This window comes from Xylocopa sonorina, chromosome 2 (assembly GCF_050948175.1).
Source record: "Xylocopa sonorina isolate GNS202 chromosome 2, iyXylSono1_principal, whole genome shotgun sequence".
Taxonomy (NCBI): domain Eukaryota; kingdom Metazoa; phylum Arthropoda; class Insecta; order Hymenoptera; family Apidae; genus Xylocopa; species Xylocopa sonorina.
The window spans coordinates 9,652,977-9,680,305 of NC_135194.1; the positions used below are offsets into that span (position 1 = coordinate 9,652,977).

Here is a 27,329-nt window from a genome sequence, read left to right on the forward strand (position 1 = left end):
CGTCGGTAATACACATCATGTGCAATTTAAATCTAATGTCATGACAAACTTTTTTGAATCGTTCATTATACCGTGTAAGGATTATTTAAGTACACAATGTAATCTAACGTCATTATATGTACACACGTTATATCATATATCATACGATTGATACGCTATGCATATTTCTGCGAATTTCTTACGAAAATATAATATATTCACATATCGTTTAATGGAGATTATTGTATGCTGCTTCGTGTCCTCTTTTCGTCCTTTCTATTGCGCGATTTCATAATCTTTGCTTCCTTGCCCTGTTGCGGCCTTCGTGTTCGACCTAATTGTGTTCTTCTTCTCATCAAAGGATTTCTTAATTTTCTGATAAATACGAGGGGCTTATTTATGTTATTATTTATAATATATACAATTTTACGTTGAAGTTGTATTTTTCTTGGAATTGGGAAATTTTTTTAAACAAATTGGAATATGGTTAGGTCAAGCAAATTGTGAAGACCAAAACACGGTTAAGAGTTTACAGACATGTGTCTTTGTGGAACATAATGTCTTGAATACAGTCTTTTGAACGCAGTATTTTCACTTTTAACCAAAGTAGTCAGTATCTATTTTAGTTCTATATTTATTCAATTAAAATTATTATTGTTGATATATTTCTCTTTCTAATAAGTATAGTATTAAATAAATATAATGTGTTTTATTGTTGATATCTTGAATATTTTTCACACTTACGAAAGTATGAACAATTTTTAAGGAGAAACTTGGAAGAAGAAAATGATATGTCAATAAAAAATACACTATTTTCAAAGCTGTTTCAATTATCTGAAACATAAGAACCTTAGAATATAATTTTTGTATCTCGTCTTATTCGTAGCATATATTTCATTAACACATGTATTTATGATAATTTACAAATTACGCTTATACGATGCTTTATTTTAATTCATTTTGATTGTTATTAATTTCAGAAAAATACGTCAATGAACTTAAATATTTGAAACATTTGCACCTGTAAATTAGATAAACATCGATATTTATATTGTACGGAGTATATAGGCGACATCATATGTGTATATATATATGTATACATTATGAACTCTGACAAGTTGAAATTCTAATTAATTTGTACTATGAATTGTCATTTTGCATAGCTAAAACTGCCAAAATGTGTGCTTGATAAAACATAGATAATTATAAAACCAAGAAAAATAACGAATCGTAAAGAAACTTAAATAATACAAATTTTACAGTATGGCCGTGTACGATAGTAATTCGAACCAATTTCCTCTGTAATTAATATTTATACTATTGTTAAAGCAATTCTGATTGCAGGGACCATCCTGTATGTACCACAGATAGATGAATCGAAACAAGAATAAAGTATTGATAACATATAATTCGAATTGCTTCAGGGACTATTGAAATGACGAGAAATTGTCGAAGAACTCTCCAAAGGAAGTCCAATCGTCCTGAACATTCATTGAGACGAACGCCCACAACATTCCGTACCAGTTCAATGTTTGCTGTCCAAGTACTTGTCGTTTGTTTTATACTTTGTAAGCTCGTTTGTGTGTGCAGAGGAATGTATTTTCAACAACGAAACGTCGGACGAAGCAGACCAAGGCTCCGTGCAGGAATTGTATTGCATTTCAGAAATATATTTGCGATAAAGCAGCTATCTGTAAAAGCGATCGATGGAAATAAGAGTGAAAGACCAGGCAAGCGAAGAAAAAAGGGGTAAAGAAGACGGAAAACGAATGTATTATATTTTCGTAAGAATATCTGTGGTGTCTGTGGTACCTGTGGTGTTGTCGAACGAAACGTACCAAAGACAAAAAGGGGAGTAAAATTATTAAAATCACTTTCACTTTTTAATAACCACAAGAAGATTTACTGGACAATCCGAGTCGCTGATTGATTTTCCAGTAATTAGTGATTATTGGGAATACGCTTCGGTCATGGTATCTTTTTTCGATCGTCTTCCACGAAATATCGGAGACATTTTTGATAATTAACAAACCGATGAGGCGATTTCTTTCTAAAAAAATACGATAATTATTCTACGTTTACGTAAGAAATGTTAAGTAAGAATCGAAAATATATGCTAGTCGGTTGACTAAGGAAACTAAAGTTTAATATATTCCTTCATAAATGCTTATTAATTAATACATATATTCCAATATCGAAACAAAGGATTTGTTGTAGAAGTAGACTTACAATTATATAATAGTTCCAAATTTGTACATAATTTGCGTACTGCATCGTATTGGGGCCATTGAAAAATGGCGCATGGAATGTGGGCATAAAAAGCAGATAGTAGTTTCCCTACTTATATAAGGCTACGGACGATTTTTCTTATACATTCTGACGGTAGACTTCCTAAATATATACCTATTATATATGAGTATTACTTAAGCTCTGTGCAAAGCCGAGAAGATGAATATTGGGGTGATGTAGGGGAAAAAAGGGTTGAAAAGCTGCGATACTCTCTGAAGTTTATGAAATTCACAGTAGTGTGTGATGTGATCCATGAATTTTACTCATAATGGAAGTACGCGTATTTTGATCTTTACACTTGTGGATTGCAGAGAATGTGGATCTGTATAGGACCCACAACCAATCAGACGCGCATTCCTTTGCTAGCTATTTTTTCGTCTCCGCGCAATATAGGATACGAGTAGATTGATCAGCAAGCGGTACTATCGAATGCTGAGTCGAGAGGAGTGGAATATGACCAGTAAGAGGTGAATATCTATTGAAAAACAGCCTATTGAAAGGGTAAAATCCGTGCGCCATCTTCCAATGGCTCGAGAATAATATTAAATTCGCAAAAGTAACGGAAACAAATCCGACAATACGATTTCAGACAATTTAAGGTTTCTAGTATTAACCGTTTCTAATCGAAATTGCATCGTGGCTAACTTCTTCAGGAGTCATTGACTGATATTGTCATGTGCCTTCCAGGCATTGCCTGGTAATTAGGAGATATATATACTGATTTCGTGCTCACGACACGGATCGTTGATCACCAATTACAGGTCTTTTAATTGTTCAGTGAAACAATTGAAAACCTACGAGGAGTGTGTAGCAGATGGTGTTAAATTGATATTCAACATCACTATTATAATCTCCTTTGGTTGTTTCTTTATTTCCAGTGATTTATGGTATACATCTACTGGGAAGTAGCCTGTGGGCTCAGCTATGATTCTGGTTTAGATAAAGAGGATTTTATGGCGTATAGTTATGTCGAGTTTAACTATAGAACAACACTAATGTAATCTTAACACATGTTTATCTTTATTTTCTTGTTAAACGAATAGACTAAAATGGAACATCATTTAAATTACTTTACTAGTAGTGATAATAGGTGAAAAGAAAAAATTACATATCGAATAAGTAAATAAGACCAAAATCATACCGTGTTTGGTCTTATTTTAATCAGAAAAATTTTATCAGTATGTTATTGAAATTTTTGATAAATTGTTTTGTTATTCCACTATTCTTGTTTCATCAACGAGTAGGTATTTTCTCTTTTGTCTTGTGAAAAAGAAGCTGCTGGCAGGTTGCACTAGGCACTTGACTAGGTCAAAGTGAGAGCCACTTCACCTCCCTCTCAATAGTGGGGATAATTCAGACCCATTATTTAACCCTTTCGACTTGACGTAAGTACACCTTATGTCTTCACGCGTGGCTGATGCATCGCAACCTCAGATCAAATGATAGACGTTCAACATAGCATAAATCATTATAATTTTTCCTCGCATGGCGGTTTTCATTACTACATACGGAATAGGATAACGAATAAAAAATAAGGCTACACGAATTGACGATATAAAAAAATGAAAGTGTGCATGTAATAGATCACTGAAAAAGGGTGACAGGAGCAGAGAAGTAGAGCAACACTGTTCCCTTATTCGAAATGAAATTGGGAAAAGAATGGATTTCGATTCGATAAACATCAGTTGTGGCGTTCAATTGAAAGGTAGTATAAGTTGGGAAACGCTGTTCTAGTTGGTCGATGTGGATCACTGGATCTCCGTTTCACTCTCGCGTTCCCATTTACTGAGCAACCGATTGAGCCCTGTTGTCAGCGTAAATGCGTTGCCAACAAGAACGGAAACTAACTCCTACCGATTAACCAACACTTGTCCATACCTCATATTAAACAAATAATTCTACATTTCTCTAATTCGTAAATATTGGACTATGTCAGAATTATCGGATTTATGGGGAATAAACGATCGATCGATATTTACACCCATAAAAAGGCAACAGAGTGCAAAGGTACCATTTGTTTCTGCAGCTTTTTGTCGCCTATTTGACGGTGCCAGAATCTTTATTTATTTTCTTGAGAATAAAATGGTTTCGTGGAGGGAATATAAAAATATTGGAAGGCAGCACGTTGTAACCGCACTTAGAAGAGAACAAAATGTTAGAGGATTGTAGTTAACACATTGACCCAGAGGAAAAATCCAAAATCTGACATATTACGACTTGCAATGTAGCATGTTTTCTTTTAATAAACACAAATTAACCATTTAAGGTCCAAGCATTTATTGCACGATGCAAATTACGCGTCTCTTCGCAGCGGAGCCAATGAAATTATGGAATGCATTACGAGTGTCCCCGTAGCGGAGCCAGCATTGTGCAAGGGGTTGCTGGAAAAAATGTTCTCAGTTGATGACAGCGGTTAACCTTCCTCCATATTATCAAAGAAGGGATAATTTGCGGTTTCGTAGCATTAGCTTCAAGAAACAGTAAACGTAGTACGGTATTCGATCATTTTGGCTCGTATCAGTGCCTTGATTTCATTCCACTACATTGACCAGACGCACAGATAAATCGAGTTCGACTATATTATTATTACAAAACTACCGGAATCCAGGTATTTATATGTTGGCAAAAGTGTATACAATCTATTAATCGCCTATTAGGTATATTATATCCATCCATACAGGTATTGTACATACATCGAGTTGCGTGTACAGCACGCACAATCACTTACTGTACACAAAATGAAAGGAGACTTTAAATTGTCGCTGGGAACGAAGAGGAAAATGTTGACATCGTCTACCATCGTGTTGTACGGCTGTTACGAAAATTTTCGAGTAGTTTTTGCTTTTTGTTTACCGGCGGAGACGTACACACGATGACGAGGGATCCAAGAAGATGAGACAGTGGGCGAAAGAAGTTACAAGTGTACCCTGAGGAAGGGGTTCCTCGTTCTTCTTTTCAGAAACCGAAAGAGGGAGGGAGGGAGAGAGGGTGAAGGAGAGAGAGTGGGCCAGAAGGAATGAGAGTGAGCCAGCTAGAGGCAGATAGAGGAAGAGAAAGAGAGGGGAGAGGGAGAGAGTGTGACAGCGGGCTCTCGTTCACTATGATCAGTGCTTTCTGAACTGTAGTCAGTGACAGTTCCTCGATCATGTGGCGGTGAATCTTCAATCACTGATTATTGTACCGATTACGCTGTGTTTCTACCCCTACCGTCCGTTCTCGGGTTGAGTTTTAAAGCACTTCGCATCCTACTGTCGCAGTTTGATTTAACCGCGTGGCACGACTTGTTTTTACTCATCTTATTCATCTTTCGTTAATCTCGGTGCTATTTTGCACATTTGGAGCGACGCGCTGGAAAAACTGGATGAATCATGGTAAGTGACGACCATGTGCGAATTTTGAGTTTTCCTAAAGCTACGTCTCTTTGGGGATCGACGAAGGGAAGTGGCGGTTGGAAAGGGTTCGGTAAAAACCAAATTGTCGACATATATTTAAACGATAGAAATAAACAAGGGGGCAACGAGACGAAGATATTTAATTCTGTTAGTTTTTGTGTGTTTTTCATAAATAGACAGAGGAATATGGTGAGGATAAGGAAGGAAAAGGGTTTGCTGCAATCTGGTACATCGATACAGTGTTTACGATGAGATTTTGTTTGAAAAAACGTAGTGGTTTCATTTTTAGATCGGTCCCCTTTTCAATTCATTAATATTTAACTAAAATAAAGAATTAATAAAATGAATAACAGCTTCTTCTCGGAAAACGTACCATATTTTTTGCAATGTTTTTTTCTGCCAGTTGAGGATAATTTTTCGAGCCCATATTTTATTTTTCATTCAAATCGTACGATATTACATCACAGCTGGATTCATGTAACATCACTGTGGAACCGGTCTGAACAAAAATCAATTCGGAAAGAATTAAAACAGACATCGAGATCGCTACACGATTGTGCCACTTTTTATTTTATTTTGCCTTGACAAAATTGCTGCGCAGCGATAGTGCTGGACATTTAATCCGTCTAGTCGAGTTCCATTTGAAAATTTATACGTAGAAATTGTTGGACAGTAAGATACATACTGGTTGTTTGAATATGCAATCAGTTGTATATAGATATAGAGTGATAGGTTTAGAGTTTAATTTATTTTTATTAATGCACTCGGCCAATATTATTCATAGTAAAATATCTGACCAGTGTTGTTTATTCCAATAAAAATTTGGTCGATCAGAATTTTACATTTGGAATGGACAGACGTTTGAAATATCCAATTAAATATTCAAATAAAAAGTAGTACAAAAGTAATAAAGAAAAGTTTTTTCAATAGTTTCATTTTCCTTATCTTAATCACAAGAACTTTCTTCATTATTTTGATTAATATTTTACGCATTATTATCTAAATGTTTTCATAAAAATGTTATGAAAGTTATCACTAATTGTATGCTAATTTTTCGAGCAAAGTGAAGGAACGAATGAGTTTAAATAAACAGTACCTTCGTTAAGATAATTATTTATTCCAAAATAACATCCAAGGTCTACAGCCTATATTGACAAACCGTGGCATCGTGCCGAATTTAGTAAAGCTAGATGAAAAGTGAATGAAGGGGGGAATTCGGGAATATCTGGACGTACACATCTCGTAAATCGGCCGATCTCTGCCTACGCGTTCCCAAGGATCTTCGTTGTAACAAGTACCAAGAACTCGTTTTGTTCTTCCGGGTTACCCAAGCCCTCTCACTTTCATCGAGCGATGACCTCGTAGTCGATTCTGTTCTTTGATAATCGAACAAACTCGAAATGAGGTGGAATGAGATCAGACGTGGAACCAAAAGCCGCGTTTCGAAAACGTAGGCGCGAAAACTGCGAGACACAAGCGAGATGAGCAGCAGAAATTTACATTTCTGTGATCTAGAGGTGTCTTTACAGTGATCAACATGTGCTTTTTATGATTACGAAAACACATTATGGAGATGTGCAAATTATTAGATTTGACAAAGGGTTACATGGTCGGATGTTTAACTTTTGGAAATTTTTGACATCGTAGATAGAAATGTTTTTTACGTAATTGTCTAGTAGATAAGTCTGAATTGCTAGAAAAAAGTGATCTTGACAGTTTATCAGATACACATGTATCAACTGCAAGTTTAAAGACCCCTATTTTTACTGGCATCGGTTGTACGAGATTTATAAACGTAACGCCATTATATCTGCTTTCCATGATAACTACTATCTTACTTACTAATTATAACGTTTAAAAGTAACAGTCTTATCCCCCTATTTGCGAAATCAATGTAATTGTATGCAAAATGAAAGAACCAGTAGACAGATTGACAGTCAACAAGATAGTAGCTAGGAATTACATTGTCTGCGTTTATAAATACAAATACCTGTAGAGGCAGAGATCTGTTAATTCGATATTTGCAATTGATACACGTTCGTGCTGGTGTGAGAAGTAGTTAACTATGGAAGAACATGAAAAGCCAATACTTAAAGAATCAGAATAAATGGAACGTAACAAATTGTAAGGTGGAATAAGTTTTATTCGTGAACGTATCAAATGGAGGGTAGTGTGGTATACCCGTCCACCCTGGATGATTCATCCTGCACGCATAATTTGAGAAAAATCCAAGTGTTAAAGCAAGATAATATGCACGCAGAGGAGGAACTGATAAAAGATATGAAAAGTAGAGTATTCCATGCTAGATCAATCATTCTTTGTCCTTGATGTCTGAGATTGTATTTAAAATGGAGCATGACGTAGATCGACATGAAATTAAAAGAGATCAAAATCTATATTTTACTGTCAGTTTGCTTTGATATTTTAATCATGTATCATATATATATATATTTTCGATTTCATATATGATAATTATATCTGATATCAGGACGAGCTCACTGACTTCGTAAACTGTAATCTTCAGATGACATATATTCAGAGCTCCGAATTATAATAATGTAATTTTTAAGTTAAAATTAATGTTAATGTTTGGCGTGGCACTTTGAATGGTTGCATAATATGGGCATACTTCTCTGGAGCAACGGGTTTTCAATATCGTAATTTTCTTGTAGGAAAACTGTCGAGCTTGTTGGACGACATTTTATGTAACGATAGAAGTAATATGAATTTTCTGCTCATAAATTTTAAATTTGATATCCATTGGATAAGGACATGTGAATCCATTTCTTGGGCATTGCATCCTCCAAAGATATCTCCTTCTGTTGGGGCATTTGTCGTTTATTATTTATGAAAAGACATGATCGTGTCACGATTGTTGTAGAAAGGAGTATACATAGCGGACGGTTAAAGCGATCTAGAATCATCATTTGTGGAAGATGCCTCTTACTCCAGGCCCGTGGTTTCTGCTCATCTATTCTATTAATTTCACCTTTGACATTTACAACATTCGATCATAAATTTCATTTTCTCGGATAAGAGGTAAGAACCTTTTGAAATCGCGCTCGTGAACGCCGGTAATGCGGATAGCGTACGGTTTAATTCGGACTTAAAACGTGCAAACTAACCGCGATATTAATCGCAAGCCGATGGTGAAAACGTCGATTGGGTTGGTGAATTTTTTATCTTGCGAAGCCTACGAATTGGGGAGAAGTAAATTGTTTTACCGAATACATAATCCTTCTTCCGTTTTGTAATCGTCCGTTGTATAATACCGAATGTCTGAATTTCGTTATCGATAGTTTGGACATCTTATAACATACATAAATCGTCCTAAAACGAGTGATCTTATGAAATAATGATACAAACAAATGTAATCAATGTAAATGCAATAGCTATATTTTTTAGTTTTGATAATAACTTTCAGTTTAATGTTTCTATAATTCCACAATTCTATAGTATTTCATAGAAAATCTGAAAAAAAAGGAAATAAGAAGTTTGCTAAAACATTTTGTCGAAACACACTTTGTTTTTGAGATGATATATGAAATATTAAATACTAATCACAACACCTAATGAAAGACAAAGCCTGTTATGGAATAAAATTGACGGTCGAAGCTCCATTTTCGAGATTGTTACATCGCTGAGATAGGCTTCTTTTGTGGTTAACTACGGTCGAGTGTTTGTGGCCATTCTCGGATGCAACGTATCGCGCTGAATTATTAATGAACGTCCGTGGCAATCGCTAATCGTGACTAGCCGCGTAACGGTAAAGAAAAAGAGAAAAGTTGTTTCTACACTCAATGACGCTGACTGGTGAAATCTCCGTCAGCCTGGTTTGCAACAGGTCAACCCGTTCACCCAGGCATTTTGGCCTCCACAGATTTGTCGTTTGCAGTTCTACCAGCTAATTAAATTACAGTGATGTTTCCATTGTAACGTCTGAAATTAAACAGGCGGTTCCATTTTCTAAATATTTCTAGACTACATCGTAGTAATTGCTTTATTTGTTTTTATTATATTCATATTAAATTGTTTTGTAGGCAGCTAAGTGTCGGACCTTTAATTAGAATATTCAATACTTTAACGTACTTACACTTTCATATACATACAGATATCTATGTATTGTATATATGGTTACTCATTTAACGTGCAATCCACGTATAAGTGACCACAATCCTGCGTGGCACTACCTTTTGTGATTTGTTGCCAAAAGTGTAAAGATACGTATCCACATTGCGTATCCCCGCCTCGTATCAGGATTGTGTCAATATGGATGCCAAGTGTTGCATCGTAGCGTATCAAAATGCATTATAGTGTATTACTTGTGACACTTGTCCACATTAATATGCAATGATAATATAATATGGAAATGTACAACAAATGGATACCCATTTTTCTAGTTATCAAAGAACTTAGAAACTTATGTATTTATCAGAAAAAAAACCGCATTGGAAAATGTTACTGTCTACAATCTAAAGACGTTATGATAAATTTAATAATTTAGGAATGATTTAAAGCCTCGTGTAAATCCACTACGCAGTCAATGTACATAGACGTTTGGTAAATGCTGAAGTAAGTTGACTCACAATTCACGTGCGAAAAAATCTTTTTCTCGACCACAGAACTAAGTGTACTAACTAACTTTTCATACACGTGTTTTTCACCTTTTATCATATCTGCTGATACTTACTTTCTCTTTCTCTTTCTCACTTACTCTCTGCCTTTCTCTGTACCTTTCTGTCGTTGCTAATTTCTCCTAGCCTCCCTCAATTTCTCTCAGTCTGCTTCAGACTGTGCTAGTCTCTTCTTGTCCTGTGCTAGTCTCTAGTCTCTTCTTGTCTCTCCCTGGCTCTTCCTATCTTTCCTGTTTTCCCTTGCCTTTCTCTGTTTTTCTTTGCTTCTCCCAGTCTTTTCCAAGCATTCCAGAACTCTTTGTCTACAGTTTGGTAGCTGCTTGCTAATTAACGAAATGAATAGTGAAAGGATTGAAAGCAGCGAAGACAATATATATGCGACAAGTATAACTATCTGGAAACTTATGTTGAATAATTGTAAATAATTATAAATGTAGAATACATTTTAGAAATTCATATAAAGTGCATATGATATTCTGATTAATCGTAGGAGACACAAGAAAGTATATAAATATTAGACTAAACTTATAACCAGAGACCAGTATTGTATGGTACCTTAGTACAAATAAAAGGAAAGAACAACGTGGCAAGGAAATCGAAAGAATTCCATAGATTTCCCGTAGCGACAGGAAACTACTTGAAGTTTCGTAAGCGGCGGCTGAACGAGGCCCTCCGGCGGATGTTGGGTGAAAACGGTTCGCGAACGTGCGTAGCCTGAAAACGATATGAATCGATAAGTGGTGTACTGCTCCAGTCAGAAGAAATGCTCACGAGATTACGACGAATGAACCAGACAAACACAGCTTACCTTGGTCGCCGTTTTTACTCTTAGCAAGTCGACAAAGTCTTCAGGTAGAGAAAAATTCGCTCGCCACGAACCGACAACAGATCCGGTAGCTTATGCCTTCTATAAGTTTCACCAGTGACTCCGTGTGCATTATATATGTGTACGTGTATGCGTTTAACGGGTAATGAGTTAACTAAATTGACAGTAAATTACATGAACTCTTACAATTTTCCTTATATTAGTAACGGAGGGGGTAGGCGTTCGATCTACTACCTTAAATTGTATCGAATATCATGGAATTGACCTATTATAAGTTTTTTGGCGAATTCTTGAGTAGATGCAATTGCAGTAAATACAAAAACGTTGATTTCCATTTCATAACGGGATGTTTCTCAATTTGAAACTGTTTTTTTGGACACGAAGGCGTGAATCATTCTGACAACAACGAAATTCTAAAGGAAGATAAGGTATTGTCTCATGACAAAAGATGGAGGGTGTAAGTACAACGGTGTATGACAAGTATATCACATTTTAGAGTTTTAGTTAAAAATGCACTGGCTGGTGAATGCCTTTATGGTATATACTTCCACTGTCACGATTGAGCGGTAGTGTTGTAATGGGCGAAACTGCGTTTCGCCTGTGGTTTCTCGGTTTGCGATGGGCGCGCGTACCCTACTTCCCTAGTTAACAACGAGTGCAAGATATTCGGTTCACGTGATTGTGTTCACGAGACATCCTAACAGGTTAAAATACGTAATTCCTTTTTCCATCCAAGTTTCAGTACGCCTCTATTCAACTATTTTCAATATGTTTTTGTAGACCAGGCTTTTTCCAACGCAGCCGCACAGAAAGTAGAGATCTAAAAATGGAGAATCGAGAAATTTGCGCGTGATTTTGTGCTTCTTGCTACGAACTTTTTCTTCGCAAATGTTGATATTGAAGCGAGGCCACGAAAGTTGGTCAGTGTCTTCTTTATCGCCATACACGTAAGAGAGACGCATCGTGAGGCGCGTGGAGGTTGGACTTCTTTCTTTTCTTTTTTTTTTTTATCGAAAACTGTGTCTGTCGAGTGTGGTAAGGTGAACGATGATGAATTGTATGAGAACTGCACAAAATGGATCGAGACGGAACGAAACAGGAATGGAGGAGATCTCAATATGGACTGCTTTGAACTTGTTGGGTGTCTTTTATCGAAATGTGCCACTCGCTATTCAAATATATACCTTTATGCAATAGTATTTTGTAAATTGTACGTGTCTCATAAATCGTACTACAGAATTACACATATTTCCTTTAACGAAAATGTAGCTGCAAAAAGTCGGCAAATAATTAAATAAAGTTTCACGGAAAACTTTAATTTGTAGCGCGTAAAAATAATAACTAACGTTCGCGTAGACATGTTCATTCATATTCTTATGCTCTTAAATCGTATAATAAAGGCAATATTTATTTAAAGAATGGAATCCAGCTCGAACTAATTGAAAATAAGGAAACGGAGCTAACCATAGAGAATGAACAAATGTTGCAACAGGAACAATAAAAGCTGTTGTCGGTTTTACATAAATCAACGTGACAGAATTTCTTCTCGTTTGTAATGGTAATCAAGCCAAATACATCGAGCGTGATCTATAACGAACCGAAGAATAATAGGAGGCACGGGTTACTTTCACTCGATTCCAGGTTAAGCATTAATTGCTGCGTTTAATAAAGTCCGCGGGTAGCGTTTCGGAATATCCGTATAAAAACTACCAATCTCGTGCTCAAAATTCAAATTTTAGTGAAAGTAGAAATTTTCGGGACATGTCTACCTATCTTCGGATTCGCGTAATTGCTTACGGTTTTTAAAACGGCTTCGTTGTTCTAATTTTAAATGCGCTTAGCATTGTTACTGCTGGAATATTTATGGATATAATAAAACTGTTTTCTTATTTCTAGTACATTACAAAAGATAATATAAAACAGCGATTGCAAGCATTACTATAATATATATTTCTCATTCTCTCTAGTTTGACCTTAAATTTTCATTCATCTTTGTTCCAAGCTAAATATACGAGCAATACTTATCATTTAAGATCATCGTATCTAATAAAAGGCAAGAATTATAAATCATTTATAATATTCTGTAACAATAAAGTTGTGTTTATGTCTGAACGTTTGCTCTGATCGAGCATCGAGCACGCATCGAGTGAACATCAAGAACATCGACCTTCGTAATTCTAAAAGCTTTCTCGTATAGCGACCTTATTTTACAGTACCGAACCGTACACGCATTTCCGTCATAAATTTCTATTATATACCGACATTTCATGTTTGAAGAGAAACTATAGCAAGCTGAGAAAACTGAAGAAATGAATAATTACATTAATTCTATCTAGACAAATCTGGTAAATTATTTGGCGCAGAAGAAGAAAATCATAATTTCATTTCGTTGAATTATGGCTTTTGATAAATTATTACAAGTTAAATTATAGTCTGATCGATTTCTTTCTGACCAGAAGAAAGACCACCAATTCTTCTTTTCATTGAACTGCACGACAAGTCGTACGATAAATCTAACACGTATGAGTCACCGATTCGAATCGTTTTAATTCGTCATGAGGCAATCACCAGCGGTACGTTGGCCATTTATCAATAGTGAATCAGAAGTAGTATATGCGTTCACTTAAAAATCGAGTAGAACAAGCTGGATGAGTCGAGCCATTAAAATCGATATCGAATGGAAACGATTGTAAAACTGAAGTTAATCAAAGAGTCATAAATGAACAAAGGAATGAAATTAGTTGGCTTGTGTTTATAGTCGCATAACAAGAACTTTTATTAAGGTTGTTCGACAGAGATTCGGACAGGGTAAGTCAAATATACAAGTGTATCTGCGATAACTGTTCATTAATTAGTGAAACCGTTCAGGCAAGAAAAAGGTTGTTCCAGTGAAATGGTGTCGTAATTCTAATTTACTGGTTTTTTATAAAAGCGGAAAGAGTCGTATGGAAGCGAATATTTAATGAAATGAGATAAGAAATAAAGAACTGTGTGTACACCTTCGACAATTCATTTTTAAATTAAATGTTGTAATTTCAATGTTGTAACGTTAAAATAAGTAGGTAAAGGCATGTAATAGTTAGTTATTTGCTATTTAATAATGCTGTATAACTTTTGGTTGGAGTTGTATATACTGAGTATGCATACCTGCATACATACTGATTCCAAAGAGTACACAGGACTTTAAAACGATGGCGACCATGTAGGTTCCATTGTATTTCACACATTGTTAATGCAGAAGGATCCTCCAATATTGACGTATACATATTTAACTACTACTTTTAGTCATACGACATACAATATCGATGGTCATAGTAGAGAACAATCCTCGATAAACTTGCTATAAAATACACTCTAATACAACGTTCTACCTCTAAATGTATTTCCTCCACATCAATGAAATCATAGAAAGTCATCTCTTGGAAATCTCGTCGATTTCCTCCAGACTCCATTTTCTTATAAACTTATTTGTTTCAAGTAAACGTTTACAGTTTAACAAAAACTATTCGCTTGCTCCTGCGAAAGTTAAATGGCCCTGCGACGCGGCTAATGTCGTTTTGCGGACACTTTCAGTTTTACCCAGGATATGTGCACCCGTATATACATAGAAGAACGTCTTTCGAGCTGAGAATAGAACTCTCTTTTGATATTCTGAAAGACTCGAAGAAATGTTGCTCTTTCGCGAAAGAGCCCAGAGGGGTATAGACGGTGGAGGCAATTCCACGGCCGCAGTGTGAGAAAAGCACAAGACTGTCGAGATTCTTGCAAGCCGGGTAAATGTAACGCGAGCCGTTGGAATGTGCGACTTAGAAAGAGAAAGTAAACGGGGAACAAGTCGATTGTACGCCGGAAATGTTTATGGTTATTGACCCAAGCTCTCTGACAAGCGCTTTAAAAAATGTTTTCGCGGTGAAACCGCGTCTCGGAATGGGAAACGCAACCAATACGGGGCTACACATACGTCGCGATTATTTTAATCGTTATAATGATATTGTGCAACAGATCGCCTGATTGGGAGAAAAAAATCTATGATAAAGGAAAAGGGAATTTAAAAGTAAGAACTGTGGTGCTGATTACCAATATACTGGTTTGAAACATTCTTGCAACGTTACGTTTGATATGTTTAAGACATTCACTCCGTAGAGCGTATTTCAACTGACTTTCAGTTCATGTCGACTGTATCTATAATTTATTGGAATTTATAGCAATATTTTCATGTAACCATAAAAAGTACTTCCACTGACGTACTTTTAGAATTAATACATAGAAATGTTTATACATTAATTACAGACAACTTGGATAAATATTTTTACAAATTTTATAAATAATTCTTTATTGTAAAAATCAGCAATATTTTCCTGTATACTTCGAAAAGGATTGAGTACTCGCAGTGGAGAACTACATCGTTCTTGATACTTTGATGTCACCGCATCTTGCAAGGATACTTCACTGGTCGTGGGTGAGGTTTGCATCACGCTCCATTTCATATGTATTAAGATCTATAAATTTCTATCATTGCAGCCAGAGAACAGTTTTCCTCTTGAAAACCTGTACGATTGGAAACATTGATCATTTCTATATATCACATAGATATATCTGCTCTTTTCGTTTAGCGTAATTCAATTTTTCTTATGTATGTGTATCATTGTACAGTTATTACTGTACATCGTAGGTATCTTTTCTCACTGAAGCATTAACATTGAACATCTTCATGAATAAAACGTATCCAGCTATAATCATCGTTTCAGACTCGTCGTAAAAATATTTCATGAGTCAGTTACCCCATTGTCTCATATGATTATACGTACCTACGGGGTGCTCAAGTAGAATGGAACCATTTTAATATTTCTTCAGTTTAAAACGACACGACATATCTTTTCTTATTGTATTTTATAGTAAATAAAAATATCCAGTCGATCGTGTCCGAGTTCAGATAACCCTGAATATAAAAAAGCCGATCATATTTTAAGACAGCGTTAGAATGATATGTAAAAATGGTTATGTTACAAATACTCGAAGTGCTGTCCATCGACGGCGTTACACTTTCTAAAACGAGCAATCGCGGATCGTGGGGTACTTTCAATTGTGTCTGATACGATAGCCGCACGAGATCTAATTATGCGATTCAACATGTCGTTCGAGTGAATGTACTGGCTATGATACCACCATTTAAGTCTGATCTAACAATTTGGGAATTCTCTGTCACGTACTTGAGTTACTGTTTGCTAACAATCAGCTGAGTAACAATTACGTCGGCGCTGCATAGTTTCATAAACGCTTAATGACACATCTTTCACTCATCAAAATCATTCGATTAAAATGTTAAGTATTTCTGTCCATTTAGTATCTCGCTAATAAAATAATGGCTGATAGTTGCACTATTTGAAACGTAACAAAGAATAATGACGATACAAACAAGATAATAATAATTACGCATTATGTCACAAAATAGTAATAAGAATGTCGATAATTCGGAATCGAAACGATTGTGATGGAGTAACAGTATACAATGGAATTAATTGCGATACGAAAATTGCCAAGTCCTTAATAAGTATGAAGGAAAGGAAGAAGAGGATAGTTAATTTAGTGGATCGCGCAAGAAAACACGAAAACAAAACCGGTAAGGTAATAATAAAAGGTGAAAATGCAGAGGTTCGTGAAGACCTAGTCGTGAAATGTGAACAAAGGGCAACTAGGTTCACAAGCGAAACTTTGGAAAAGACATTAAAAACAGGACTGTTAGAGAGAAAGTTCAGAGAAGTCACGAACGTGGAAAAATCGAGGGTATATAGTAATGAAGAAAGCAACTCGCATGAACCTGCTCGCCAAATGTGTACGAAAATTACACAAGCTAACACGTGATCGTGAGAACCTGGTAGGAAAATAATAGGAATGCGGGTAAAAACAACGTCGCGAACGCGATGGCAATCTCGAAGCTATTATACATATATTATGGAAAATTACTCAGAATGAAAGGTATGAACAGTTGTATTTCTGTTCTCAGTATTTTCTTGTACATAAGTGTGAGTCGAATTTAAGGATCTACTACGTATTTTGTATTTGGGTATTAAATTCATATTTATTAATTGACAACGTTGACACAACAACTTTAGAATGTATAGGCATGCATCAATTTTATTGCAAATTTTATTGTGGAACAATCGTACCCTGAAATAATAAAATTTATTATACTAATAAAATGTTAGCATCGTAAAATTCTCGCGCGCTTTAATGAAATCATTGAATTTGCATGCTGCCATGAAATATGAGGGACATACAAATTGTGAGAGAAACTTAATTAAAATTCTTTTATTAAAATGGCTTTATGTACGTAATATATAGTAATCATAATGAGACTAATTAAATGAAAGTCATCCCACTTTTCTTCGAATTATACCAAATTGATTATGCTATAATAACGTTCTCGATCGAAAATTATAATTCAATCAAGCAACGCACTTTCTCTCGCTCTCTAAACAATAAACATTAATAATTGGTTTACCAGTTAAAGCAAAATTATCAAGAACATGTTTCAGCTGTTAAATGCACAGTGAATCTTTTTTTATGATGCATATATACATCCACTGTGTGATTAATTCTAAGAAGTTTAACCGAAGAACGGATAGACAGTGTTGAAGAAAAGCATATCAATAATTATACTACATAATTTTCTTTTCTTTTAAGAAAATACAAGTCGCTATAAATATTTGACAAGGCTCTCTCAACATATCGTGAATATGCTACCCATTTCCCTGACCTACATCTCTGTGTACGACGCATACACATTTCTTCTTTGCATTTTCACTTCATACGCACTTCATCGGCGCAGCAATCAACCTGCGATACCTCTAATTTTATACTGCACTATAATTTCTACTGCATTTCGTTCCCTTTTCGTTTATGTACGACATCGTTGTATACGTTGAATACTACAACAGTTTATGTAAAAAAGAAACATTTTTTGTAAACGTAGACAATTTTAAATATATCATATGCAACAATATCTGCTGAAGAATAAATAAAATTGAAGTAACAAATAGAAGTAATATTTCACGTATTCTACGTGTATAGTAAAATACTATTCGTAAATTCTATTCGTAATAACGTAGATAGAGCATTTTTTATATGCAATACCACGGAAAGAAACATCAAGTGGCAGCGATTAAGAGGAACGCGAATTAGGAAAGGGAAGGACATGGGATAAGGATATAATTAATGGAATAATTACGTTCTCTCCTTATTTAGCGGCCTTTATTTAACGATTTCTCTGATCGCGGCGAAACGACGATAGAACATTACCTCGCGACAGCTAGCGATACAACGTTGGTTCTTGGCTTTCGAAAAACTGGAACGCCAATCGTCGGAGAAATTTTCATGCATGGTCGATCTTGGTCGGTAAACCAACTGCGACACAAGGAACTGATTTCTTTTTCTTTTCTGATTTCGCTAATTAGATTGATCGTTCGATCTAAACAGAATTTAGATTAACACGTATCGCTTAAAACTATTTATCGATACTCTGCACTATGTACAAAGTAGTAATTTATTCACGGTACTTATCAGAGGCGAAATTCTAATCTTAAATTTCTGCTTAAAATAGAACGCATTAACATATTAATAGAAAAACTGTAACGAAATGTATTACATAAATATTTGCAATGAAATGTCGCAAATATCTATGGTGTTGCGTTTTGGATGAACAAGGTGTTCCAATGCTTCGCAGATAACGTTTATGGGGTGATTTCTGAGGTGATTTTTAACATTTTCCTTTGCGTGAATATTCATGTCACTTGATTAATGAATTATTAATGAAAAACACTTACCAATCACAGTGAGTGCGTAGAACGGCCGCAATCCGACGATAGTGTTGGATAGCTACCGCCAACGAGCATGAACAAACAAATCGGTGCAACGTGTGTCCAAGCAAACATGTTCAATCAATTTTAATCAAAGTTACATAAGGAAATTAATTAATTGCGATTCGTGTAAAAATGCACAAATCCAATACAAGTCGAATTAACATCCAAACCAATAGAAAGCAGACATAATATAACGAAATGTACACTGCAAATTAGAAGGCGCAATTTCTCAACACATTGTCGCAGAGTTCAATACTAAAAGTGTTTCTCATACAGCAGCATTATCCTCATTTTTTATGGCTTTCACTGTTGCCTTCGCTCTCGACTTCGCTTGCGAGGGAAGGCTGTCCTTGCACGCAAGAACTCTACTTAGACAGGCCTAGCTTACAACGTATATCGTGCTAAAGCTCTAGGAAACTTGGTCTTGTTGCAAGAGAAATATTTCAAGCGGTAGAGTTAGCTGAAAATAGTTAGGCCTCGGCAAACTTTCATAACGCGACGAATGCGTGTCAGTTCCAGGCGGTCGAGAACCAGTAATACTCGACTCTATCACATGAGTATGCAATCGATGAAGTAGACGACTGCAGCATTGGGTATTTCGAACGAGTTTATCCATTGTCGTAGATTAAAAAGTTCATCTGAAAACATACCAATGCTTCCAAAATGTTCAAGTAGAAACAGCAACAGCATGATTCTCGATTTATACTGATGCTATATGTAAAATTATTATTTGAGCTGTTACGATGGAGCAATTAAACTTTAAACCAGCTCGTTCAAACTTGAAGCACACCTGTATGTAAGCATCTTCGAAAAAATGTCAACAATTAGGTCAAGTGAAATGAATTCAAACAGCGCGTGGTGTATGAATCTTAACGTTTTCTCAACGGTACTCGCATTTTTGTTAGAGTGTCGACCTGAACGAATACAAGGGAATGAAACGGTACGGGTGAAACGATCTGAATGGACTCGTAACGTCCAACACCTGGTGAAACATTTCGATGTTTCGCATTTTTCCTTCCCGGTCTGAAGCGTCCAAATACATATAATAACGGTGAACTTAATAATTCCACGAATCCGTAACACGTTCACTTTCTTTTCAGGTGTCGACTAGCAGAACGACCTGTTGGCTGTTTCTTCTCTGCTTGGTCGTACTTATCGGAACTTTCAACAATGCAGAAGGTAACCATTTAGTCTTCAATGCAAATCACACCGATCGTTTGCTTCTTGTTCTTCTGTTAAAATAATTACATGCATCTAAAGTACACTGAACTTTGAGGGTTTCTTCTAATTAAAATAAGCATGATTTTAAAGTACATGTTATTAAAAAACCATTTATATAAGTTAACGATCTTATGTCTCGTCTAAACCAATTACTTGTCAGATTAACAAAATGATACTGGTTCAGCAAAAAGCATTTCATACACATGGGAATGAATGAGTATAAGCCATTATGTTTCAAAATATACAAGTGTTTGTCATCGTAGAGAAATCTGTCTGATCGTGGATCAATGAATCGAGAAGAGAAGCACTTTACAGTTGTTACTCAATGAACGTGATCGTTCCATCACCTTTGAAGGCGGATCAAATTAGCAATGTGTATGGCCAGTAAAAAGAATCCCGTTAAAAATAACGATTTCTTAGATCGATGAGCGTAAATTGATGATCGCATTAGTAAAGAAATTTACATAAGCGATTATGTAGATCTCCGGGATGCAGAATCGATATCTTACTTCCTGGAGATCGTCACGATTAGCTTTAAGATCGGTGTATGAAATGAAATAAGAGGCTTGGTTGCTTAAAATTGAAAGTTGTTCCAGAAAATCTTCTTAGCTAACAAGAAAGTGTCTATTAGATGTAATGCTTGTATGCACGGGGATGATTTACGAACTGGAGCAACGAAATTGCGAAACTGCAGTGTACAGATGTGCGGTTAAATATAATCTATCTTCACAGTCAGAGTAAAGATGTCGTGAAAAATGTCGGTTTTTCTGACAATGAGTACGATTGATATAATCTAGCTTTCACAAGTTTAGCGAGGTATAATTAGACTTAGAGTGGCAATAAAATAAACTTTCTTTTCATTTAAGAAAGTACATTTAATCTAATTATACATAAATGGAAAGGAGACATCTTTGGGACATCTTTAAGAGACATCTCTTCTACTATTAAGAATTTACGCGTAGACGTATCTACTATTGGGATCTCTGAAGCGCCAGATTATTCTTCAATGCTCATAAGACTGCCATGTACAGGCTGAAACATGTTGTTAAGATGGGTATCCATTTGTTACGTATCCTCTTATCGTATCACCGTTATGTATCCATATAGGCAGCAAGTGTTGATTTGTTACGTGTCATCCAGTAATAGAATGTAATATATTTCGATGCGCAACAATGCAACACTTGCTGTCCATATTGACACACAACGATGATATACCATGAAGATACGCAACAAACGGGATATACATTTTTATATTTCCTGATGATATCTATACAGCTGCGTTAATGCAGTCTTTAATTCTTTATACTTTACAATAAACATGAAACAATATTGAAGTTAAAGAATAGTTAGACATTTTTAAATATGTGTTTTAATGTTGGCATCGCATCACATGTCAAGCATTATATAGTAATGCGAAGGCGAGCTGTAACTGATGCAGGTTTCATGAAACCTAAGAGCCTCCATGCATTTTAACACGTTTCAATATGTATGGACAGCTTTAAGGGGTATCCTGCCATATCTCGTGAGAAATACAGCGATCATTTTGGAAACGTATACAAGTAAACGCAATATCAAGTATAATCTGATAAAGAGCAGAAAATGGGGCATATTGTTTATCGCATCATTAGCTTCAAATGTATACATGTATCTACATATGTTTCATTCTGTGAAAAATAAACAAATGCCTGGTCATCTTCATCTTCAGGAGTCAATATATCTGTTTGTAAAGCATTCTTATTTTGAGTTTACCGGAATAAAAAAATCATTTGCAGTCGTGTGGCCTTTATTTGGAGGATGACATCGATTCGTATCTGTATAGATTAAAATTTAAACAATTCTGGGGACAGGTACAAGAAAAAGATTTCGCCGACCGGTAACCGCCGCTCCGTCAACCTCAAATGATCAGGAAGTCTCTGCTAGTGTGAACAGATTCAAGGTTACGCGAAATCGTATCACTAATAAGAACAAGAAAAATGAAATACAGAATAGCAAGTCGGAGGATTACAAGGTAAGTATTATTACCATTGTCTGGTAATATAATATTCAGAGTAGAAGAAAATTGATCGATTGAAATGTCGTTTCGAACTTTGCAGCTTGTGTGTTATTATACAAATTGGTCCCAATACCGCACGAAAATCGGGAAATTCCTACCGGAAGACATACAACCCGACTTGTGCACGCATATCGTGTTCGCGTTCGGCTGGCTGAAGAAAAACAAGTTGACTAGTTTCGAGTCGAACGATGAAACAAAAGACGGAAAAATTGGATTATACGAACGTATCGTCAATCTGAAGAAAGCTAATCCTTCTTTGAAAATTTTACTCGCTATCGGTGGGTATTTTGAAAGATTAAGCGTAGATATAGATACACCATTACAATGAGAATATTCTTAATAAATTCACTTAGGTGGTTGGTCATTCGGCACTCAAAAGTTCAAAGATATGTCTTCAACAAGATACGCGAGGCAAACATTCATTTACAGTGCGATTTCGTACCTGCGAGACCGAAATTTCGATGGGCTTGATATTGACTGGGAATATCCAAAAGGAGGAGATGACAAAAAGAACTATGTTCTTCTTTTGAAAGGTAATTGCACACTATTTAGGATTCTTTAATAAAATTTCATCAACAATTTTTTTATATATTTGCTTTAAATTGTATTTTATTCATAGAACTTCGAGAAGCTTTCGAAGCGGAGGCTCAAGAGAAGAAAATGCCGAGACTTCTTTTAACAGCTGCTGTACCTGTTGGTCCTGATAATGTTAAGAGCGGATATGATGTTCCAGCAGTGGCAAGGTAAAATAATTAAACAAACTATGTATATATGTGTACATATTCTCTGCGTTTCATAGGATTGTACTCAAAAGTCCAAAGCAAATAGTTTACAGTAATATTTTGTGTACTTATTTATTTAGTTATCTAGATTTCATCAATTTGATGGCGTACGATTTTCACGGGAAATGGGAACGAGAGACGGGCCACAACGCACCCTTGTACGCCTCTTCGTTAGATTCTGAATGGCAGAAACAATTGAGCGTCGATAACGCTGCTTCAATGTGGGTCCGTCTGGGAGCCCCTAAGGAGAAATTGATCATCGGCATGCCAACTTATGGTCGATCCTTTACTCTATCGAATGGCTCCAATTTCCGGGTTCATGCACCTGCTAGCGGTGGTGGAAGGGCTGGTGAATACACCAAGGAATCCGGTTTCCTTGCCTACTATGAGGTACCCGAGATTTCTCGCCTTCGAGACCTCGTTCATTAAATGTGCCATTTATAGCTCGCATAGCTCGTAAATATAAATTGAAATTAGATTTTCCTCTAGTCCAAGAAGTCATTATATGTTAGTTGAAAGTGGTCAGGCATTCGATTGTTCTTTGAATCAATTTAACTGATTGATCTTGACATTATTGATGATGAATTTGCAAAGGCAAATAAATGTCGGTACAATATTTCTACAGATTTGTGAAATGCTGCAAAGTGGCGCAGCTTACGTTTGGGACGACGAGATGAAAGTACCATATCTGGTCCATAATGATCAGTGGGTGGGCTTCGACGACGAAAAATCTATTCGAATGAAGATGGACTGGTTGAAAAACAAGGGCTATGGTGGTGCTATGGTGTGGACGGTTGATATGGATGATTTCAACGGCACCGTTTGCGGTGGAAATGTTAAATATCCCTTGATCGGAGCGATGAGGGAGGAATTGTTGGGAATTTCGAGAGGATCAAACGCTAAGGATGTAGATTGGAGTACAGTGGCTGGCACAGTGTCCGAAACCATCTTAAAGAAACCTGAACCATATAAAATATCTGTCTCCGATGTTCTGAACAAGGCGAAGAAAACTCAAAAACCGGCGACGCAACTCGTTATTAATCTACCCACCAATGGTACAAATTTATTTTCTGTGTTTCAATTTTTTGTGCTTCTATTAACACGAAGGATATTTCTTGAACTTTTATTCAAGGAGAAAACATTTTTCCTTTGTAAAGAAGTATTGGCTTCGAAGATGTACATTGAAGGCTTTGTTCTCTTATTCACACTCACTTGTACTTTAACGAATCGAACTGTTACTTCGAGATTTGAAGGGAAATGTTGAGCGTTTTCTTAAGGCAACATTCCAGATTAATTTTGATAAAATATTTCTGTTTTCTAGCACTCGATATTCTAACAAATAGAGTTCTAATACTTGATGAACTTGTCTGTTTCATGTTCATAGAGAGACCAGCACAGTCTATGTGTTACCTGACAAATTGGTCACACAGAAGACCAGGAATCGGAAAATTCATGCCGGAGGACATCGATCCAACCCTCTGCACCCACATAGTCTACTCATTCGCGACCTTAAAAAATTATTTACTCGCTGAAGAAAGTGAGAAGGACGCGGAAATGTACGAACGATTGATCGCTCTTCGGAATAAGAATCCAGATATCAAGGTATAATCGTTTGTACTTAATTAATAAACAACAGTGCACTCTCTGATATGTTCCAATGATTTTTGTGAAAAAAGTGGAAAAATATTTTTTTGAACATTTATTATCGGAATTATTGAGATAAAAATATGTATAAATTGTTAATCCTGAAAGTAATGATTTGCAGATATTATTAGCAATCGGTGGTTGGGCTTTCGGATCAACTCCATTCAAAGAACTGACCAGTAATACTTTCCGCATGAATCAATTCGTTTATGAGGCCATCGAGTTCCTTAGAGAGTACAAATTCGACGGTTTGGACGTTGATTGGGAATATCCACGGTAAATTTCCAGAAATAACTTGCTTTAAGACTACATTCCGATTAAAAATCGGTATGGAAAGAAATTTCAATAGAAATGGATTGAATTAGGGGTGCTGACGATCGAGCGGCCTATGTCAATCTTTTGAAGGAGCTTCGACTTGCTTTCGAGGGTGAAGCGAACAGTTCTGGTCAACCAAAGTTAATTTTATCAGCTGCTGTACCCGCCAGTTTTGAAGCTATTGCTGCAGGGTAAGGAAAAACTTAAGGAGAAAACAGCAAGTTAATTTTTATACATTTTATTGTTTAAAAAAAGAAACGATGAAGCAGAAACAAAAGAGATTTACGTATAGTGGTGATTATATGTTAATACAAATTACGTTATCACGTAGTTAAATTTGTTATTAATTTTAGGTACGACGTGCCCGAAATATCCAAATATTTGGACTTCATTAATATCATGACATACGACTTTCATGGCCAGTGGGAAAGACAAGTTGGTCATAATAGTCCTCTATTTCCTCTGGAAAGTGCTACAAGTTATCAGAAAAAATTGACAGTGGTAAGTACAATTAAAATAGAAGCTATTTCGTCCTCAATTTCTATCCAAAAAATGGCAAAAGACTGAAAAAAATGTATTATTAAACATATCACACTGTTATATCATCATTAAAATCGTAGGACTACAGCGCGAGGGAATGGGTGAAACAGGGTGCACCCAAGGAGAAACTAATGATCGGTATGCCGACTTACGGCAGGTCATTCACATTAGTGGATAAAGAGAAGTTTGACATTGGAGCGCCAGCTTCAGGAGGAGGAATAGCTGGTAACTTCACCAACGAATCGGGATTCCTCTCGTATTATGAGGTACGTATTATGAGCCATTATAAACTAATTTCTTGTGAAATGCAATATATTAATGAACAATAAATGTGTAGATATGCGGCTTCCTGAACGAAGATAACACTACTCTAGTCTGGGATAGCGAGCAACAAGTGCCTTTTGCTTACAAAGGCGATCAGTGGGTCGGTTTCGATGATGAAAGAAGTCTTATAAACAAGGTAAAGAACCATGATAATGTTGGTGGTATAAACGAAATTTGTTCAAAAAATAAAAGATGATACTAATGTTATTGTAAAGTTATAAAACATCAGTACAGATTATAGTGCAGTAATATTATTACGTTAGATGCAATGGCTCAAAGAAGAAGGCTTTGGAGGCATTATGATCTGGTCGGTGGATATGGACGACTTTAGTGGAACTTGTGGAGCTGGCAAATATCCCTTAATTAAAGCTATGATGAAAGAACTGCGGGACTACAAAGTGAAGCTTGAATATGATGGTCCTTATGAAACTCATTTAAGAAACGGGAGGTACACCACCAAAGATCGTAAGTATTCACGCTGTATATTAATTCATTAGTTCTTTTCCAACCAGGTCAGAAAATTATGTTATGATTATATACATTTAAATGTTAAAATAAAATTATAATTAAGGAGTAACTGCTGATCGAGTAATCATTTCAGCAAACGAAGTGACCTGTGACGAGGAGGACAATCACATATCGTATCATCCTGACAAAAGTGACTGCACGATGTATTACATGTGCGAGGGCGAGAGGAAGCACCACATGCCCTGTCCAGTGAATTTGGTGTTCAATCCAAACGAGAACGTTTGCGATTGGCCCGAAAATGTAGACGGATGCGTGCAACATACGCAAGCTCCACCAGTATAAAGAAGAAAAAGAAGAAGAGAGAAAAAAGGGACAAAAATTGCATGCATTTAAGATCGCTTTTTGTGGCTCACAGTTGTGTTATAAAGCAAACAGAAAAGTATACGCGGGAAAAGATAGCAATTAATAAAGCATCCATAATTCACCGAAAGACTTGAGAATCCGTAGTCAACAAGAAAGATTTTGGTAAACGTGAGAAATCTTTTTCTATTCGGGAATTTTTATTTTCTTTTCCTTGTACCACATCTTTCCTTTTCTCTAAGGTTTGTTGTTTTATTTCTTTTTGAATCTAATTCTTTATGTTTTCCATTTGTATAGACCGCACGCACTCTATCTAAGTTCTGCGACAAATACGTGTTGTAAATAAACGGAAATTCTTCGAAAAAAAGATGTTGAAATTTGTATCTTATAGATAAGCGTAATAGCGAAGGAAAGTAAATTGTACGTACAATCGATTAGTAGTCTTTACTTTTATTTTTTACCTTTACATAAAAGATTACGGTTTGGTGTTCGTATTACATTGTGTTTCATGTAATCTTGCTTCTCTTTTTTTCACAAAACTTGAAAGAATAGATAAGCATATATAAAGTTTAAGAGTCAAGATACCAAATTAATTTATTACAATCAGTTTTATCATAAAAAAATTCTTTATTTTCTTTTATAA

The 27,329-nt window shown here is 35.8% G+C and overlaps 1 protein-coding gene across 1 annotated transcript; it reads left to right on the plus strand.

Moving 5' to 3' along the window:
* The first annotated feature begins 5,366 nt into the window (after nucleotides 1-5,366).
* On the plus strand, nucleotides 5,367-27,120 carry Cht7 (chitinase 7). Its single transcript, XM_076910685.1, has 16 exons — nucleotides 5,367-5,639; nucleotides 20,080-20,158; nucleotides 22,048-22,208; nucleotides 22,294-22,531; nucleotides 22,607-22,786; nucleotides 22,873-22,996; nucleotides 23,116-23,425; nucleotides 23,661-24,090; nucleotides 24,420-24,637; nucleotides 24,801-24,955; nucleotides 25,045-25,185; nucleotides 25,348-25,495; nucleotides 25,615-25,800; nucleotides 25,872-25,994; nucleotides 26,122-26,323; nucleotides 26,460-27,120. Exons 1-16 carry the CDS (start codon nucleotides 5,637-5,639, stop codon nucleotides 26,666-26,668), a joined length of 2,907 nt encoding a protein of 968 aa, XP_076766800.1. The 5' UTR covers nucleotides 5,367-5,636; the 3' UTR covers nucleotides 26,669-27,120.
* The last annotated feature ends 209 nt before the right edge of the window (nucleotides 27,121-27,329 follow it).